General features: G+C 45.4%; 1 protein-coding gene across 5 annotated transcripts in view; it reads left to right on the forward strand.

Moving 5' to 3' along the window:
* The window catches only part of ZNF423 (zinc finger protein 423), a 237,413-nt gene that overhangs the window by 69,133 nt on the left and 147,282 nt on the right, over positions 1-20,998 (forward strand). For 2 of the 5 annotated variants that reach the window (XM_075510658.1, XM_075510659.1), the window contains one exon: positions 1,998-2,198. In XM_075510658.1, coding sequence (XP_075366773.1) covers positions 1,998-2,198 — 201 coding nt within the window. Of the gene's footprint in view, positions 1-1,997; positions 2,199-6,170; positions 6,252-10,804; positions 10,968-19,400; positions 19,707-20,998 lie in introns of those variants that run through there. The other 3 variants (XM_075510663.1, XM_075510661.1, XM_075510660.1) reach the window with 3 other exon arrangements.

Here is a 20,998-nt window from a genome sequence, read left to right on the forward strand (position 1 = left end):
ACAGCATTTTATTGAATAAACGTAGTACAGATAATGACTTACAATATGGAGAGCTTGGTGAGTGATACTTTTTGCAACCAAATCCTTAAATTCATTACCGCTGTGTAAGTGGCATATCTGATTTGTTAAGATGAACATTATATCTAGCCCTTAATGGAAATTTTGTAGTAGAAAGGTATGTATAATTTAACAGTAAAAGAACCTGAAAATGTGCAGATCAGTTAATTGCTAAGAGGGATGCTGTGATACACCACAAGCAGGCATTGATTTTTAATATTTCCATTGCAATTCGAAGGGTACGTCATGTTACGAGTGCTCCATGGAATACTGCAGCGCGTTTTACACCGGTTGATTTATGTTATCATGCGCAGTGCAGAAGATGGTATAAAATGTGCTCTGGCTGGGTAGTGGTAGCAGAGCCCTGCTAACATGGGGCTGAATTGCAGTGCTTGTGGCAACCAGTTTTCATCTTTAATACATTTTATTTTTCAGCTTTGTTTCATGTTCTCAGCATTGGTTGTCCTTAATCTTTTTGGTGCTGATCTAATTTTAGAAACAATTCATCTCTCTGTTTGCTGGCGTGTCCTTAATGGCTTAAAACCGAAATGCATCCCAAATCAACGAGGTGGCAGCTCCCTCCTTCCTGGCTCAAGCAGCTCCTGGGCTTTCGGGGTCAGCCGGCACGCGGTGCAGGAGGATCTCTTCTGCTGGAAGAGCCCCGTTTCCATTTCGTTTTGCTGGATGATTTCTCAAATGTTCCCATCTTACCAACAGGGCGTATTCAGAGCGTGTGCGTGCTTGTGGAGGCAGGTGAAATGGTGCAGGTGTAGCACCTGTGGCTGTGTCGCCCATGTTGGTGGCACACACGCACGCGGAAGAGGCGCAGGCATCTCTGTTTCAGCTGGTCACCAAAGCCTGGTCAGCTGGCCGGTGTATCTAACGGATGCTTTCCCTGCTGAGAGGGCAACAGGGACTCAGAAGGGCTTTTTCACCTCTGCTGCCTCTCCAGAGAGCGCAAGTGAGGGCCGGCTGCAGTGCTGCATGGAGCCATTGGGCACGACTGGCTTCAGGCATGTCTGGGTGGCCACCGCGGCCAAGGGGGTGTCCTGGAGTCATGAGGACATGCTGAAAGCCCGTCCCTCATGACGGGCCGCTGAGCGCGTCCATGCTGAGGGGTCTGGCTGTGGCCGGCTGTGCGGGCCTGTGCCTCCCACCCCACTGCCAGCGGAGAGCCCGCTGCCCTGTGCGTGGAGCTGCCACCTGCACGGCCCCAGGGTGCGCGGTCCCCTGCACCGGGCTGTTTCTGGAGCTGCCAGAGAGCTCAGCCTCCTTGTGCGCATGAAAACTTGTGGGGTTTTTGGCAAAGATGTTTGGGCTAGCCTACGCTCCGGTCACAGATGAAGGTAAAAAATATCCGAGAGACCTGAAGGTCAGATGCAATGCTGCCGGCTCCCGGCTAGGTCGGCACAACGCGAGGCTCATCTGCCCAGCAAAGTGCCTCTCATTAGTTCAGCGGAACCTCTCATGTCCTGGGGTATCCGTGTGCTTTGGGGTCTTCAGCTAGATCATTTTTTTTCTTGTTGTTACTAATATTGGGGCTTGGAGGCGGTGGGGAGAGGAGTGCACTGAGAATTAAAATTCAGCACATGCCTTTTCTTTGCGGGCTGTAATTAATCTTGCCAATTTTTAAAGCTTTGAGAATCTGGTTAAGTGATAAAACACTAACAACTTTATATGACAGAGAGTTAGAGGCTCCCGCTATACACCCACCAGAGAAGATTAGGAGAGAGTGTTTGCAGGATTCGCACTAAGCAGCAGAGAATACAGTTGAGAATTGTTGCACCGCATGATATAAAAACCACATTAATATAATGAAAGGTGTCAGGAATAATGTGAGAGCGGCTGTAATTAAATGTATCTTAATAAGTGCAACATCCTTCTTAAAGCTCTTATTTTTCAGACCTCTCAAACTTAGAGGATGTTCTTGCTGTTGGCAGGTGGCCTGGGAGGAGAGCTGGAGAGCGAAGCGAAGGACAGCCAGGCCCTGGAAGAGAGGAACAGTGTGACGAGCCAGGAAGAGAGAAATGAGGAAGATGAAGACATGGAGGATGAGTCAATTTACACCTGCGATAACTGTCAGCAGGACTTCGATTCACTGGCAGACCTGACTGAACACAGGGCACACAACTGTCCTGGAGGTAATGTTAAACTAGCTTTACAGTTCTGACAGGTGGTTAGCTGGGTAATTGGACATAGCAACAGCTTGAGGCCTCAAGTGAGATTAAAGAATTAATAATGTAATTTTACAGTTAATGTAATTTTATTGTGGTGCCTTGGGTAGCCTTTGTTCACTCCTTTAATAAAATTAAAATAAAAGCAACAGCTTTCCAATTGGAATCTGTCAGTAATTATGTTAGACAAAAATGTTGTGGGTTTTTTTTAATGCTAAAAGTTTCAGGCAGGGTATTTTTCCCTCTCTCTCCAAATGTAGGAAGATTAAAAAAGTTAAATGACTGAAGTGTGCAAAACTCCCAGGAAGAAAGGCCTCTGAACCCCATAAAAACCATGACGATTTCAGAGATTAAAATTCATAGTGCGAGTTTTGTAATCCCCACCCTAAAAATACACCGTTGTCCCTAGGTTATTATTGCATCGCCCTTTGAATTTTATGGAAGTGAGGACAGCATTAGCCTACGCTGATCTTGATTTTACTTTCTGTAAAGTAAGAACAAGCTCAGAGCATTGGTGTGAACAATTGCAACATATCTTGCTTTTACACGGCTGCCTTTGCATGGCTGGCGGTAGCAGCAGGTATTCTGCAGAGCACGCTAAGCCGATTTACGGGGGTAGTAAAAAGCTTTGCAGATTTCACCAAAGATTAAATAAAATCTTAGGAGGGGGAGCACAGAATATGTTCATATGTATTTAAATCAGAGATTCTCATCCTTCACCTTCCTGGAATTGAATACTCTGCCATCACTTTTTCCTCCGCACCCATCTAAAATATTTTTAGGCAGTTGCTGTTATGGCAGACAGATAGGTTGAGGCTGGCAGAGGGCCGAAGGGTTAGTTTCTCCTCTGGTGCAGCAGTATCCCATCCTCTTCCCCTGAGTGCATATTCCTCCCTGGCCACTTAATTTGTTTGGTAATTGGTCCATGTTTTTTGGTCTTCTTTTTGGGCATAAGTAAAATGATGCTCAGCCAAGAAAAAAATACAGGAAACGGAGTACAGCAAGGGAGGGGGGGTCAGGCAGGGGCTTCGGCTCGGTCTGAGTCCCACCCTGAGAGCATCCTCCCCTGTCTCGCTCTGGTCTGCATAGATAAGGTCCCCCGCTCTCATTCCTATCCGCTTGCTGGGCAGAAGGACAGAGGGATGTTGGGGCTTTTCCCCAGCCTGCATGTGGATTGGGATTGCAGTCCTATGCCTGCCCCCAGGGCTCCTTGCTCTGCACTCTAGCTTAAACATTAGGTAGGCTGCAAACTTGCAAGTGCATAAAATTGAAAGGCTACTTCTCGCAGGGTCATTTCTTGGCCAGCTGACAACCATGGCATTGGCCTGAGACTTCTGCAAATGACATTCGTACTCTACTGCAGGGTAGTAAGCAAGAAAATGCCATTGAACAGAAAAATCCCTGTTTTCCAAACTGGAAGGCGAGGTGCACAGCCCATGCGGGCGCTGGTCCTTTCCAAAGGAGCAGCTGCAGGGACAAGTCATTCCCGATGCCGTCCCGCGTGGGGAGCGGGACAGGCAGGATCCTGCCAGGGTGGGCGGGCAGCTGTGCAGCTGGAGGGCATGTCTCCAGTGGCTGTCCCTGGGCGGCCACTGCTCCATTGCTGCCCTGTCTCCTAAGTTGTGCCGGTACCTGTGGTGCTGCGGGTGAGCCCCACCAAAAGAAAGGCTGTTTATACCCCATGTGTCTGCTTGGGCCTGGTTCACTGTGTGGTCCCCCAGAACAGCCGTAATGGCACGACTCAGGGAGTGGAGCAGGGCAGAGGGGAGCGGGCGCTGCTGGCAGGGACTCCAAAGGAGGAAAGTAAGGTTAGGATGTTGACCAACAGCACTATGGAAAGGAGCAATTTTTTTCCTGAGGCGAATATACATTAAAATGTAGCAATCTGGAGATTCTATTCATATCAATACAGTCAGTGTTTTCACACCTCAGTTTTTATTTATCCTCCATGTAGTATTCTGTTAGTGAGACTAAGAAAAATAAATTATATTTTTGGGACCTATCGAAATCATTTGTTAGTATTCCCATTGCTAATTTTTGATTGCAGGTAGCGTAATTTCATCTTCTTTTACTGTCTTCACATGTGCTGATGATTTACGAAGACATTTTGTCATAAAAAGGCACCATATAACCATCTGCATATACATGGAATAGGTGCTAATTATCTCCATGTGAGGATATCCTTGTTCCAGAACAAGAGTGCCTGTTTTCCATTTAGTTTAATTTAGTGTCCTGAAGTGATTTAAAGTAAATAGGAAGATTGCGCTCATATATTCTGGAATGAGAATGTTTCCATGAAGACAATCCGGAATATTGCTTGATATTTACACATCTTACCTTGAGGAAAAAACCCTTTCAGACCCACCAGTGTGCTGGATAGCCATAAGAATTTTTGTTCAAAGTGTGCAAAATGCATATCTTTATTAGTTCATCTGAAAAGACTTGCACCACCAGGGTGAAAATCTTAAGACCGCATTAGGAAGTGTGATATTACCCCACAGAATAAGCTATTTGATTGTGTCCTTAGTTACCCTGCACTCCTTTTGCCTATAATGCCTGCCTGACACATCTGAGGTTGTAATGCAGTGCCTGACCTCTTGGCAAGCTAGGTTTTCATGTCTTAATCTGAAGCGGGGCTTTCAGTCGTGTCTACATGGCTCCAGATCAATACAGGTAATATTTGTAGTGATAATATCGCCAGGCTGATAATACAACATAACTAATGACTTCCTTTGGGATACTGAAGTTAGGAAGGTATTGTAGCTCAGGAGTGTTGCAGGATTACAAGAGATCACTCCAAAGAATAGGATAAACCATCTATTTCACTGGAATCCCTTAGAAATTCATTACGGCGTGCTGAAGTTATAATACAGCTTGAACGCAGCTGCTTTGACATGTAAGGAGGTAACAAACAGCCATTTCCCTCCTTGCTTTTTCATGTATTTCAGACTTGTTTCTTTGAGGACAAAACACCGCTGAAATCTAGACATCTCTGGTAGCATAAGTGCGTGGCATTCCTTTTGATGTCAGGGTAGTAGAGATGTTCTCCTTCTGACAGAATTAGGTGCCTTTTATACCTTTTGCTCATGACTGATGTCTGTGATTGCAGGTTGTAGGTTTCCAGTGTCTACGGGGATCTGAAAGGGGTCTAAATGGGGGCAGCTTGTACTGAAAGAACATCACATTTCCTTACCAGCTCATGTCTTCCCTTGTCTCCCAGCTTGCCCCCACAAATGAGCTCTCCTGCAGCAGTCCTGGAAATAGTGCCTTAAACAACTAGCGAGCATCTTGAAAAATACTCTGAGAATAAACACACACACCTAGCGTATATGCTGGATGCGTTAGGCTTTTAAAATTAATTTAAAACTCACTGGTATCCCATGTCCCCATAATTAGAGAAGACTAAGTAATTGCCATCGGCATCATATGCAGTCTTTTACACATTTTTTTTTGCACACTGCTGTTATGGTGTAGGTGTTATAGCATGATGCTATCTAATAGCATTAGTGACAAGAGTAAAGAATTGCACGTGGATTTACAAATTACTGTGTCCTTTAGCCAGAACCAGAGGCTGCATACATCAAGCAACTATTCTGCGATATATCGTTGTCTGGTGGCTGATGCCGAGTTGTTTTTGTCTGATGAAAAGTGGCTAAAAAGCCACGAGATTTGCCATTTTGCTTGTGTGTTTTAATCCACCTGCGTTAGCCTGGGTTTAGCTCCAGTATGTTACTGTGTTATTTTTGCTTCCTCTGCCCATATCACCCCTTTCCTCCCATGGGTCAGAATATCTTCCTGTAAACGTTTTTCTTCAGTTTCTCAACTGAATGTAGAGTGTTTTAAAGCAAATTAGTGCATCAATGAAGTGGACAGAAGTAGGTTACGGTGGGGTCTCTGAGCATTTCATGAGGTCCTCTTCTGTTGTTGATAACTTTACAGGTTGTCTGTTTCAAACAGCAGCAGAGCTATATATGGATATTGCCAGCTTGGAAGCGGCTGATTTTTCTAAACTACTGTACGGTAGGAACTAGTTTATAATTAAAGTCTTGCAGTTGCTCCTTTTAAATGCCCTGTAACTTGTACACTAGGCTTACATTTGAAATGAGGTATTATAACTGTTTCATGCTAGTGTATAATTTTGCATTTTCTTGTATTTCACCTGCTACAAGAATTATAATTGCCATGCAACTGTATATGCGGGATGCTCATCCAGAAAACCATACATGGCAGCTTGTCAACAAGTGACGTTTCATGAAATGTTTTTGTCAGGTGGCACTTTGTACTTCCCACTGACAAAGAGAGACTTCTTACATGTATTTCCAAAATTAGCCCTCCCCAAAATTGCAATCTTTTGTTGCTCCTGATTGGCAAGTCAGAGATTTTCTGCCTTTTTGCTGCTGCTGTTGTTGCTTCTTTAAATTAAAGAATTACCGATCATCCTCCACAAAATAAAACTGAAATACAGTTGTGAAAAAGCAGTGTGGAAACTTAATTATACACCTAGTTTATACAGCTGTGGCTCTAATGACCTACTGGCCCTAATTACTGTGTTGTGGCTCAGTCTGAGTGCTCTTGTCCTTGCCAGAATTCTGCTCCTTTCTCTTAACCTGACTAGTGTTTCAAGCTAAAAAAAAATAACAAGTTTCCTTTTTTTGTTCTTTTCTACATTGTCGTGCTGAAATGCAGTTTTCCTTCTTTCCAGAGGTCGTAGCAGTGTTTTAAAATTGGCACCAGAAAAGCTCAGTAATACCACAAACTGTAAAAACATGGATTTTCCCTGGAGTCCTCAGTTCTCGCTGTCTAGATCTGAAAATGGGCACTGGGGCGGTGTTTTTATTGTCAATCGCTTGGAGGGCTCCGAGCGCAGGCTCCTGTCCTTAGTTTGTCCCAGGCGTCCCCCTTCCAGGTGCAGGGGCAGCAGGGCTCGCAAGGGCTCAGGCAGCTGCCTTGGCTGCGGTGCCCAGGTGCTTTGCATGTCTCCCTGTAGTCAGTATTTGTGCCCGTTGGTGCTAAGAGCTCCGAAACCCCAGATTATTGCAGGGGTACGCTTGGCCGGATGGTCCGGGCTCCGGCTCCCCTGACTGCTGTCATGCAGGTGACATTTGAGTTTACCTGGAGGTTCCCACCCAGCCTGCGAGGAGGCTCGTTCCAGGACTTCTGCCTACACATACCAGAAAATTAGTGTGCTGAGAAGGTGCTGAGCTGTCTGGCTTTCTACGCAGGTGCTCAGCGAAATATGTATTTATCATGTAGAACATAAAGCATATTCCCGTATCTGAATTTGGATCTGAAGTCAAACAGAAGCACAGTTGCAAATTTAATGACAAGGCATATGGTAACCTTTGCCGATACGGTGGTCTTGCAGCGCATCCTGTGCAATGTGTTTCCTGAGCTGCCGCCTGCCACGGGCCAGCAAGAGCTCTGGCGCTGCCCAGAGCACCGGCCACCAGCACTGGCTCTGCACCCACGCAGGGTGTTTGGCATGAGTGGGGGCTGCCTGCGAAGGTGCTTTTAGTGTAGTATTTAATGTATTGCATATGTTTGTGAAAGTTGTGCAAAGTGTTATGCTCCCTAACAGCGTTGCTTATCCGGCAGATCGGAGGGTCGTCCGGCAGGCGAAGGTAGGTGAGACGCCCGGGCTGCTCCGCTCCGGCCAGGGCACGCAGCCCCACGCTCAGCGCTTCGGCACAGGGAGGTGTTAGCAGAGGCTGAGCCTCAGCAATTGTTTCTGTGGCCGTCTCTTGGATCCTGCAGGCCGTCTCTTGGATTCTGCAGGCGTGCCAGTGCCTGTAAGGGTTTGCGGGGGGGACGGGACACGTGAATTTAAAACAACGCTTGCTCGCCATAAACACCCAGCTCAGGATTTGCTTTGCGGCCTCACGGAGGGTCTCCCTCAGCGAGGGCACGGCGGCGAGCCCACGGCAGATCCCCAGCCGCGCGGGAGCCGGCGCGAGGAGCCGGGCAGTGTGCTCGCCGATAAGAGCGTGCCAGTGCACCAGGCGCCACCCCCTGCAAATCGCCACTGCCACCTTTGTGCCGGGTCCCTCCGGGGACAGTGGCAAGGGAGACGGCACCAGGCACTGCGTGTGCAGATAGGAGCGCTGCCAGCACGGCTGCGGGCGGTTTGGTTGCATATAACCAAAACCCCTGGTAGGAGGGGAGGTAATGAGCTATCCCTACCCCTTTCTCAGCCTCCACGTAGCCAGCAGTCATCGCGGACGGCCTGGCTATGCATTGTGAGGCTGCACAAACATTTCTTAGCGGTGATGATGTCTTTCCACAAGCAGCATATGTTTTTCACACAGGAAGAACGTTTTCCCTGTCATTTTTAAACATATGGCCCGGTGAGGTGCTGAGGATGACACGTTAGCGTGCTTGTATCGGCAAGGGACTGCTTCATTCTTGCTACTTTAATTGAGTTCTTTTATCTACTTTTATCTAGTTCAAAACGTAGTCTGCAAAGTAAGCACAGGTATACATGAAAATGGATAGAGGAGAAAGTGGGTGCGTGTTTTAAACAAGGCCTCTTAAAGAAGGCACGTGTCCTTTTGAAGTCTTGACCAGTTTGGCACTTGGCTGTCTGAAAAGCCACTCTCACCTCCTGATACGTTGCTGCATCAGAAACGGGGAGATGAACAAAGGCCGAGGCACCCCAAATGCTGTGAAGCAAGAGTGAGCTGCCAAGTGCCAGCCGTGAGAGCTCCTGCGTGTGGCAGGACCTGCGTTCAGGAGCTGGAGCCCCTCTGGCTCCCCCCTGCACCACCCCAGGGCTCACGCAACCCTTCTGGGGCGCCGGGGGGCCTGAGCTCCACCTCCCCTTCTCCCCCCACTTTGGATTTCTGTTTGCAAAGGATAATCCATCGCCATGTTACAGCAGAGGGAGTATTGTGTGGGTCTGCGTAGGGTAGGTTTGTTCCTCGGCATTACAGAAATCTAAGTAAATAATAAATGTTTTCTGAAAAAGAGGAGGGAGGCATTGCAGTGGAAAGGCTCCTTCCAGGGCTGGCACCTGCCGAGTGCTGCAAGGGCAGCCGTGCCCGCAGGAAGGAGGATCACTGCTGCACTAAGCAGGTCCCAGCATTCAGGGGTTTGTAGACAAAACCCAATATGTGAAACTCAATTCTGAAAAGCAGTGAGGATAGCCTGGAGACTACAACAGATGCGTGCTTGTTATAAAGTGGCCTTTAATAATGCCTTAGAGAGCTCGGTGGTGGATGTGCTGGGGTTGTCCTGTCTCAGACGGACAAGAGCATAGATTGTTTGCGGCTAGGGCGCTGCTGAAGGGCACGCATTGCCTCCCTGTGGGTTGTTGAGGGACAAAACCGTGTTGGCCATATCAACAGCCTTGGCGGATTCAGAGCCGTCAAGATCTTCAGACTGCAGATGTGAGCAGTGAACAAGAGGTGCACTGAAAGTCCGCTTTTTTTCCTGATTTCTTCCCCTATCCCTTAGCAGACCATTGGGTAAGTAGTCTTCATATACGGATGGCCGTACTGAGCCAGCCTGATGGTCCCATAGCGCTGTTTCCCCAGAATATTCTCCTAGCTGTCACCAAACTTATCTGGGAACTTCTTGGTCCTTTTTATTTAAATTCCTCAGATAATCTTCCATGAATTTCCATTTTGAAGTCTCTTGTTGAAGCAAGGTATGCATGTAGCATTTCCTGTGGTGGGGACCCAGAGCTCAGTTAACACGTTGGGGAAAAGTGAACAAAATTCCCTTTTGTTCACTTCAGCTTTGTCACCTGCTTTCGTGTGATACCCTCCAGTTCTTCTGCTGGAGGAGAGAGCGAGCGATTGCCCCTTTTCCACCTTCTCCACCCACTCAAGCCTGAGCAGACTCCTTTTGCTGCCCCCTCCGCTGTCTCCAAATCCATATTTGCAGTCCTCTTGCTGATACCTCCTGTATCTTGACCCAGAGTCAGAGACTGAGGCACATGGTAAAGCATGGCTGATAGGACAGCGAGTGGGTAAGGTATCATCTCCTTCATCACTAGTGCTAGAGATGTGGTTACATTTGTGTGTCTGTCCTGGTTCCCGAGCAGGAGGCGAGGGATAGTGCTTGTCCTGGTGTGAAGACCTGGCAGACAGAAAGATGGTGTCTGGCCATGTAGGGGAAAAACAATTAAGACCTCAATGTTTATTAAGAAAAAAGCAACCAGCAGTGCATTTCAAGCACTCATCACACAACATAATTTTGCTGTTGGAAGTGGTGGGATTAAAAAAGTCTTTCTAATGTTGATTTCTTTGAATTTGTAGGATATAAATGTTTTTTTAAAAAAATCAATTAAAAATAAAGGAAGCGTGTGTACAAACATTGTCAAGAATTCCTATCTTTCATTTTTTTAAAACAAGCTCTAGAAAAAATCCCCACAGAAGTTCTGTAGTGCATATTTGAATGCTTTTGTTGTAGCCTCATTAAACTTGGCTTGTCTGCAGATACAGCTGGCATGTTATTAACTGTGCTCCGGGCTTGGGGAAGCCAGAAAGCAGCCTCCACCCCCCGGTGCCGGCTGGCTTTAGGGAAACGTGCCAGCATGGGTTGGTCTTCTTCAGCTGGCTGGCTTTGGGAGCGCTCGCTGGAGCATCTCCGCATGGCCTCTGGGTCCGGGAGCCCAGGGCTCAGCTAGCCTCAAGTGCCGACTCAAGGGAGGGCTGCTCGGTGTCCTCCGTGCCAGCCGGCAGCCCACACCCATGCAGCACAGCTGTCCCTTGTGAGCAGGATGGATCCACCAAGGTATGTGGCCTCCCGTGGACAACCTCAACCGGGTGCCTGCGTTCTCCGTAGGGGTCTCACGCCTTTCTTTACTGTGGGCTGGCAGGAAGCAAATTAGTGATCGTCTGCCAAATAGTTTCTCTGTTCTGAACAAACTCGTTATTGGACTGAACCAGTCAAATAAATTGAATAAGGGAAATATTTTCCCTGCACCTGCTGGAGAGGCTGTTGCTCTCCAAGCTGGGTTTGCACATCAGAAGACCTCCACCAGAGGTCTGAGCAGCTTCTGACTTTCTTTAAAGCTTTGGCAACAAGTATGTACCTTTTGAATGCCATTTCATTTAAGTAATTTTAACAGGTGTTTTTAATAGTAAGGTGAATTTTAAAAATAGATTTCATAATTTCATATTCAATTCAAAATTGTTGAAAATATATTCAGTAGAAATTTAAGTAATGTGTATTAAATATAGGTAATGTTATTCAAACTTCTTGCTTATTACAACCAGCTTTCATTGTCTTAACTAACGAAAAAATTGGTGTTTTCAAGGCACTCGGTCTGTTCATGTTAAATACATCCTAGGGCATTTCAGCACTTTGTAATCTTTAAACATTTAGACTAGCAACTCCTTTCTGACACAAAATAAGAATAAGAATATTCTTATTTTTATCGTCATGGAATTAAGAAGTCACTCTAATTTGGCTTAAGTTCTGACTGTTACTGGAGGGAGTATTCCTTCTTTCCATCTCCTGCCTTATGTTGGTACAAAGTTTGTGTTGTCTTTGGGAGCCAACATTGCTGACAATTAAAAGGATTAATTTTTAGTCTGCGCAGCTCCCGGATCTGGTGCCCTATGGAGCTGCACAAGCCTTATGTCAACATAAGGGGGACAAGAGGTCAGGGTTTGGGGGAGAATTCAAGACCTTCCCCCTTAACAGCCCGAGTAATTTTGGGTGAAAATGACTGTAACTGTGGCTTCACCAATTTGCGTAATGACATACATGAAACTGGTGGAAGAGCCAAGGTCTTTAATCCAGGTGGGTTTTGTTGCTGGTGACACCTGTAACCGTGGGGGTGAGCTTCCTCTTGAAGGCACCCTTTTTTTGGCACATGAGTCCATCTCTTCTTTAGGCTTCCTTGAAAATCTTTCTCAGCGTAATGGTGAAGGACTTTTTGGCTCCTCCTTATGTTGCTACTCAATTACTGTTAGCCTTGCTGAGGAGGACATAAAGAAAGGCTGAAGAAGACCATTGCTTTTCTTTTCTCCAGGGAATCTGTTACATTAAACATTTGAATAGGTTTTTGAACATAATTCCCAGTCATTTCCTCTACAGTGAACTCAGTTCACTCGTGCAGACTTTGTACTTAATGATACCTCTTAAAATAAATGAGATTTGATATAATTTATATTAAATGGTCATTTTAGAAATCTACATCTACTAATTATTCATTAGAAAATTTGGAAAGACAGAAGTAGAATAAATTCCCTTTATGACCTTGCAGTCTACAGAAATATAAATATATACACCTGGGTTCATTTTCTCTGAGTGAAACTGAATGCAGGTGATTTACTGGACTCCAAGAGTAGTCTAAGCAGATTCGAATTACATTGTCCAATCTGCATCAATAAACCATAGCAACCAACCAAGCCAAAACCAGCCAAAAATTCAACATGCCTCTAGGACAGTTTTTTAACATTTACGATGATACTCAGCTTGTGGTCTGTCTCTGCATTGTATGGGATTTTGCTTCTGTGAGTTCTTCTGGTTGTCTCCTTGGCGTGACCGCTCTCTTCCCTTCCCTCTCCCTGTTGTCTGTGCTGGTGTCCCTGTGGGCTCCCTCCTCGAAGGCTGTTTCCTTGCTTGCTCCTTTCTGGACTGCCACCATTTCACACCTTGCTCATGGCAGTCTTCTCCCTGATGCTGTGCTGGCATTTGCCTTTTCCTGGTCCCGCATGTAACTGAGTCACTTCACAGTTTATACATTTAAGTTACACCTTACTGTGTTACTGTTTTCTCCTTTACTCTCAGCTGCAGTTGCTCTTTTGTCCGTTGTCCCAGAGCCAGCTCTTCCTTGGGGCTCCGTACACGTGCAGAACCTTCCTTGAACCGTCCCATGGGGACCGGCATCTGCAGATTTCCTCGAGGTGCTGTGAGAAATGAGACTCTTCCGTGTGCTGTTTCGGAGGCAGTCCCAGCTAGGTGCAGACGACCTAAAGACGTGTGTTAGTCAAATCTTTGTTTAATTATTTAATTTGCATTCAGACCGCATCCAGATCCAACCTGGATAGCTGCTTGATCTCACCTTATAGCCCTTCTCTACTCCTTCTTCTCTTGCAGACACTTGCCGTGGTTTGTTTTACAAGAGCTGTTTCATGCAGGAATTGTTTTCTGTTAGGTGTTTCAATGGTATCCAGCGTAACCGGGTTTGATTTTGACCAGAGCCTCGGGTACATATAAATAAAGCAGATAATATTCCTTGCTTTTTATGGAGGATAAAGTGTCATCTTTAGGAGGCAGTCACAATGCTGTTGCATTCCTCACACAAATAAGACAAATTTAACCCAAAATTTAAAACAAAAGAAAATGAAAGTGAGTAGGACTTTCTTGTCTCATAGCTTAAATGAGAGAATACTGAGTTTTCTGGCTGCCAGTTTAAACTCTGGAAGTGCAAACATCAGGAAGGAAGATGCTCTTTCTCTCGATAACTAGCTATACACATACATATCTACGATGGACGAAGTGCTTCATTTTATGTTAATCAGCTCAGTTTTGAAGACCCGACTAGCTAAAATTGGCTGTATTGGAAATAACATCATTACTTTGGGGGAGCAGCAGTCTTAATTAAAAGAGAAACGAGGAGAGCTGGTCCTTACAGGAAGTTGGGGGGAGTGATTTTGCAAGTGGTACCGGAGTTGGGAAAAGTGCAATCTGAGTTAGCAAAACTGTCTGCTTTTCCAGTGGCTGCCACAGTAACTGGCCGTGCATGTCGGGATCACCGAGGGACAGGTGGGAGGCTCAGCTCTTGGAGAGCTTGGCCGCTCCAAGCAGGGGGGAGAGGGAGGGAGGGAGGGAGGGAGGATGGGGAGAAAAAACAGTTTGTGAACCTGCCCCTTTTGAGATAGCAAATGCTCCTCTCCCCGTGCCCAGGATCATTGCCGAACAGCCGGCAGCTGCATCCCGCTCTTCTTTAGCTGTCAGAGAATGTCACTGCAGAAACCTCAGTAGTTTCAAGGAGCCACTATTTGTACATAGGGAATAGAGGAAACTCATGGCTAGAAATGTTGTGGTGTGTGGGCTGCTCTTTACTCTGCTCAGATTTTATTCTGTTCAGATTTTACTCTGAGGAAGAAGATCTCCACAAATGTTTTAAATTAAGCTATCCTTGATAATTCTGGTGGTATGGAGCCCAACCAAAATTTCAGGAAAAAACAAGTTGCTCTGTTAAAGCAGACATGAAAAAAATGAAGGGCTTAACTTTTGTCCTGAGGGTGATAAAACAGCACCACACAGCTGAAAATCAATCTGACCTTCACCCACGTGATGCTGTTGTCTCAGTCTGTCTTTCATTTCCTTTGGTTGAGTGCAGGCCATGGCATTCAGTAGGGAGAAAAGCCAGAGGGAGGTGGGGAGAATCCTGTTTTCTCTGGAAAGGCTTCGGTGCTTGCATAAGTTGACTCCATAAAGAGAGCTGCTGTGAAACTTTGAATGATTTCATTAAATTAAAAAAAAACCCCAAAGTCCTCCTTCTCTTAATAGCCAGCAATCACATTAAGGTAAAGAAGATATATGCTGGGGAAAAAAAAAAAAAAAAAAAAAAAAAAGTGTTTGTGGTATAAAACATTCTGTTTTAATTAAACCTAGAATTAGCCAGTGACGGTATGTTGAAATGAAGGCTTCATGCAGCAACAGGAAACCTGCACATTCATTTAAAAACAGAAATTTGTACCCAAAGGGGAGAAAAAAGGCCAATTATTTTTTCCAGAGATATTTTAACATTCTGTGTTGCAGGCTTTGCACAAACAGATACACGTATATTTACATATACGTCAATAAACCAACAGTTAGGGCTTGTGTATAAGCAATATTATTGATTTTCAAAATAGAGGTACATTTTCAATTGGTGAACTACTCATTTTGCACAACATCCTGCAGCAAGTGGTTCCCACCTCATTTTCCCGAAGACAGAGAATGAACTAGATGAATGGGTAGAATTCTATGCAGAATTTAATTCTATTAAACAACAGCACCAACAAAGGGGAAAATGATGTGCGTAAGCACATCTTGATATTCTTTTTTACATCTTGAAAGCAATTAAAAGTGCAGTTCATAGCTGTTCATCCAATCCCCTGCTTCTTCCATCCTCGCTGAATTTAAATGTGACCCAGAGCCAAAAAGTTGCCAGATATTCTTTTGGAAAACGGTAAGTTTTCCACACAGGCTTTACAAAACTAAGATTGCTGTAAGTTCTGCCTACCCTAAACTGCAGTTTTCCTGATCCATCTCATTGCATGCAGGTAATGTCCTTTCATGTCATAGTCATAAACTACTCTGTTGCTTTATATTTTTATGCTATAGATACCCTAGCTACTGTAGCATGGAGAGAGCTAGGGATATCTGCTATTTTCTTTGTTCAGTAAATGTTGCCTGTTTTAGGAAGGTCTATAAGAAATGTCAACATCTTGTTAAAAAGATAAAGATAGAGATTGGATTTAGCTGTAGAGATTAATCCCTGCTTCGTAAAGGTTAAGAATTAAACAATTTGTTCATTAATCTATTTGGGATGATGGAGATTAATTTGTGACTACAGCTTTTTATTTGTGTGGTTTGTCTGATGTGCCAACCACCGCGGACACTATTTTACATGGTATTTAAAAAAAAAAAAAGAAGAGCAAATGTAAAAGATGTTGGGACCTTTTCCTGGCGAGCTCTGCTACTCAGGTCTCCCTGTGATATGCCAAAATGCTATTTGCATAAATGTAGAATTTAATAAGTTATCATTCTGATTAACGCCATTAACTGCTTAACTACTGTAGAAATTGGCTTCCAAAGTTGCTTGATGGTAGCTGTTGCTCTCCACGTCATTCCATTTGCTGTCTCGCTGGGGATAATGGTATGCAAGGGAAAGCAAGAAGGTCAAGGATCTTTTTGTTTAGTCTCTTTGCACATTAAAAGTTCTATTATGTGTTTGTATTGCATGTGGTTTCCAGTCTGTTGGCTACAATGCTTTCAAAATCCATTGACGATGAGTTTGTGAAGTTAAATATATCTTGTGGGTTATGACTACCAAGCTATCACTTTGTGTAGCAGTCAGGGCCAATATTTAACAAGTGTTTTTCAGCACGAGGAATTTTGAAACGGAGTCAAATGATCTTACAAAAGGGTTAACAGAAATGCTAATAGAGAAGATGACAGCAAAGGCTTGGTCTGTGCTGACGGGGGGGTGTTTGGAGCTACGCTGCGCCGTTTGTGGGGAAGCGGTTCTCAGGTCGGGGCTTTTTACGGGTTTTTCGGGGGGTGGGCCGTGGTATTGTTGTGAATGACACGGCCGCCACAAAGCTGAATGGGGATGAAAAAAGCGGTGTCCTCTACAGCCATCCCCTTCTCTGCCCCCGCAAGAAGTAGGTGCGGCGTGCGGGGGGGGGGTGCGGGGGTCCCCGCGGGGGCTCGCCCCACGGCTGCCCGCCGCCCCCGTGGGTGTCCCCGCAGGAGCAGAGCGGCCGCCCGTGCCCCGCGGCTGGCAGGGCAGGCGGGCTCCGCCGGGACCTCGCTGCTGCTTTGTGCCCGGCATTTCAGGGGATGCAAAACCAGCCTGCAGGATGCAGCCACATCCTAAGGGCTGGCACAGCCGCCTTGCGTGTTTTCCCTCTCCAGCTAGTAGACTGACCTTTTAAAAAAACAGTTTCAGCTGCTGTGAGACACTGCGAGACAATAGCTTTAATAGATTTCATTTTGCTATGAAATAGCTATGGTTACATTTTGATAATGTAAACTAGCAGCCATAAGCGTGGCAACAACAGTTCATGTTTTAGCTGATTGTTTCAGGCCGTGTACAAACTCAGGCAGATGTCAGTGCCTCCCTGCCAGGCATTAGCACAAGATACTCATTTTCTTTTAAAATGAAAGCAGAGATTTTTTTTTTTTTAAGCAATTTGTGTTCTGATTGCATGAGTACCTTCACACCTGTCAGTTGAATCCAGTGTGTTCGTTCCCAAGGGTAACCTGACATCTGGGAAATTCTGCCTCAGCCCAGACTGATCCCCTTCTCAGCGTCTTTGGTATTTTGAACTGAAATGGAGTTACACCATCACACATCATCCTTTGCATTATTCGTTCTGCTCCAGTATAGTCCTGCTTTTATAACTTTTGGTTTAAATCCTGCTCTTGGGCTATTTCAGAGTGTTGCAGTTATCTGTAAGCTGTCTTGCTTTTCACTGTGGGGCTGGTAAGCTCAAAAACATCTGCAGGCAGGGTCAGTCCAGCTTGCTAGTCTTTAGAGGATATTTACAAAGTTTCATAAGGCTTGGACCCATACCCACACCCATCCTAGATGCAGTGTCTACAGATTTATCCCCGAGAGCCTCTTACAAGCTTTGTTTGTATTACTATCTAGAGCTATCCCACTGCAGAAATCCTCAAGAGAGAGAAGTGGTCAAGAGTACTTAGAAACATCTGTTAAAAATTCAGACAAACACTGCACTGTCACTAGAAGCAGTTAGGATGGGGCGAATGAAATTTATCATGTGGTGCTACAGGAAAAAGGGACATATTTTTTGTTCCTTTCCTTCTCCTTAAAAATCGATAGTTTGGTCAGTAGATACAGGAAAACGCCCCTGCAGAGCACACTTGGGGTGGAGAGCTGCTTTTTACCAATGTCACAAACTCACTGGAGAGCCAAGCCGTGCGGTCTTATGGGAGCACTGTTTCCAGAGTACTCACGTTTGATTCATCACATGCTTTCTACTTGTTTCAAGAAACCCTGCATTAATTGTTCAGACCTAGAAAGTGGCGACATTAGGAGATACGGTGACTTCGCTGTGACTTTTCTATTGCTTGCCATACTTAGGCAAAAGGGAAGACGAAGTTGTAGCAACAAATCTAATGGATGAACTCTCTGACCAGTTGCTGTTTTGTGTGTGGCTGCATACTGGATTCAGTGAGTACTTGAGAAATACTGGCATTTGTCCCTGATGATGTATCATGAAGTAACAGGCAATCTGGCAGAAAAAAAAAGTTTTCTTATGTACAAGGCTGGACTTGCTATGATGTTGCGTTTCTCCATCGTAGTAGTCCAGCTCAGCCCCCCACCCGACCCCACTCCCCACAGAGTACTCTCACCTCCCTTTCCCATCCTCTGCCTACAAGCAGGACAAGAAGCAGCACAAGCTGTGCTGGTCGGCCGGGTGGCACACGCGTGCTGATCGCCTAGGACAGGCCCAAGAGCAGGGATAAGTGCTGACTCTGTTCTTAGCCTTTCTCTCAGCAGAGACGTGAACTGGGGTCTCTGTCCTACCCAATCAAAGGTAGATTCGCCAATCTTATAGAAACTCAATTTCTATAAGAAAAAGTCAATTTCTCTCCGAGCCCTCTATCCCCAGTCCAGTGTGATTCAAAAGTTAATAGGAAGGGACAAACAGTTAAGACATATGACAGGCAATATGATCACATAAACCTTGTTTTCTTAGGATGCCAGGCTGAAAAAAATGAACACAAAGCTCATGAGAATAAATGAGTTACTTCAGATTGAGACTGGATGGACAATGTTGGCTTTGTTATCACTCTGCAGGTAGCGAGGGGATAGGGTTAGGGAGAATTTCCAGAAATGTAGGAGAGTTGTTATTAGAAGGGTAAAGCTTCCTCTGCCACGCATCCCCCGTAGTGGACCCCGCATTACCCTGGTCCCTCCTCCTTTTAGGAGCCTTTTGAGGAAAAGTCTCCTGTGACAGGAACATCTCTCAGGTCTTTTCATCTGTGAGCTGCCAGGTGAAAGAATGGGGCTAGAGAACAAAAGATGTTCAGATACCGCAGACAAGCTTTTGTAGGATCTGCCACGTCAGCTGTCTCTTATAAGGTCTGCCGTATTTTCTGTTGATGATGCTCTTCCCCGAGGATTTCCCCACACCTGGGAACACCTGCCATAACCCGCACTGATATTTTCCTCAATGCCTTTCATTTCTGCATACAGATGGAGCTGGGATATCACACACCGTCCTTGCCCTTATTCTGTTCTGCTCCTTGGCAGTCCCAGCTTTCCTGGCTGGGAGCTTTCATCCCACCTCCCTCTCAACCTTTTTCAGGAGGGGCTTTGCAATTATTTATAAGCTAGCTTGTCCTGTTTTCAGTGTGGTCTGCGGAATAAGAAAGAAAGCTAAGCACATGTTCTCTGGTTTTACAGGGAACAGAAAGCTTGAAGTAAATGTTGCTGGTCTGTGTTAGCAAGATATTTTTGGTTTTTAGGAGGCGGGGAACTCTCCCTTTAACGTCAGTGGTCTTCTGAGTGAAAAAAGTCTTGGTGGCCTGTAACCACCTCTTGCCTTTGATGTGTTTGGAGATCCTGGAAGGGCAGGCAGCCAACTCGCTCTGATGCTTGTCAAGGGGGCTTGGCTGTCCTGCTTATCCTGTATTCCCCCTCGCCATCCTCAAGTGGATTTTCTCTCCCCTTCCTCCTACCACGTGTCAAAATAAGAAGCACCCTGTGATTTACCCCCTTCTCTTTCCACTCGTTGTGTCCTGGGGCTCAAGATTTTTCCAGAATACATCATGGTAAGAGGCAAAGCTATAATGATATGGGCGTTGTTGCTCTTCTAGAGGCATCCTTAGATTCTCTGAATGAAATAAATGCCTATTCAAGCTGAAGAGCAGCATTTTCCCATTTTGCTGCTGCAAATAGGTAGGAGGAGTTACTAACTGTTCCTCTGGAAGTAGTAAAGTGGACAGGCTTGTCTGCTGCCCAGTACTACAAGTTGGATGATGCACTTACTTATTCACCCCATACTCCACCACAGCGATGTTTTGCCTGCCTACATGCATTGCATATGTGTGAGAGAATTATAGGTCTCCCAGCTACCTTCTCTTCCAAAGATAACTCAAAATACAGAGTCTCTTCTAAGGAGAAATGTATTCCCCCGCCAACATTATGCACACAGAAATCAAATTTCTTTTGATTTTGACCAACCTTAGATAAAAACTGATGGTTGCAGCTGAATCTCACTTTGAGTTTTTCATTAAAACTGTTCAAAGCAAAATACAGGGTGGAGGATCTCATGTGAGCCAAAACTAACCTCCCTGTTCCTGCCAGTGAAGCTGTATTGCCAAATTTCACACAGCCGTGCTCTCTAGCACCTCCTTTGAACACGAGTGTGGTTCTGGAGGCCGTTTTGAAGCTCCCACTTGAAACACTCTCTGTGAGCTAGTGGAGCATTTTCTGGCACTTAAGCTTCTATATCTGGTGGCTGTTTGTGCTATACTGAGCAATGGGTCTTGGCTTGCTAAAAAAGAAAAAAAGGATTTCTTAGAAAACCTTTCAGAAAAGCTAAGGTTGTTTTTCAGCTGGAAGTGCTGTTGGTGTCCGTGGTGAAATTGGTGTGGCAAGTCACCTCTGCAGTATTTCTAAGAATTACCAGATAGTGTAGTGGCTCATCTAAATACTCTTTTTGTACAATTTTTGCAGCCAGTGGCTTCCTCCTAGTATAGGATATTTCTTTCATATTTTTCACTATCTGGACTGCTGGATATGGGGACTTGTTCCTTGCTATACTTTTATTCTTAATTATATACTCGAATTACAAAGGTGCAAAACCCCTCACTTCCTGCTGAAATCTTGAGGAACTATGGGTGTTCATCATCCCAAACAGTCAAGTAATTTGTGCTGCAGACTTGACTCTGAGTCGGTTCCTTTTCGTAGTTTACCAGATCATTAATGTTTCAGTTGGCTGGCTCTGAATTCGTGACAGCAGTACAAGTTAACAGAACTGAATGTGCCACTACGGTCTCCCAGCCAGCTTGTCTGTGACGTTAGCGTTTGGGATACACCAGCAGCGCAGTCAGAGATGGCA

The sequence above is a fragment of the Mycteria americana genome, chromosome 8, assembly GCF_035582795.1.
Source record: "Mycteria americana isolate JAX WOST 10 ecotype Jacksonville Zoo and Gardens chromosome 8, USCA_MyAme_1.0, whole genome shotgun sequence".
In the NCBI taxonomy this organism is placed as follows: Eukaryota; Metazoa; Chordata; class Aves; order Ciconiiformes; family Ciconiidae; genus Mycteria; species Mycteria americana.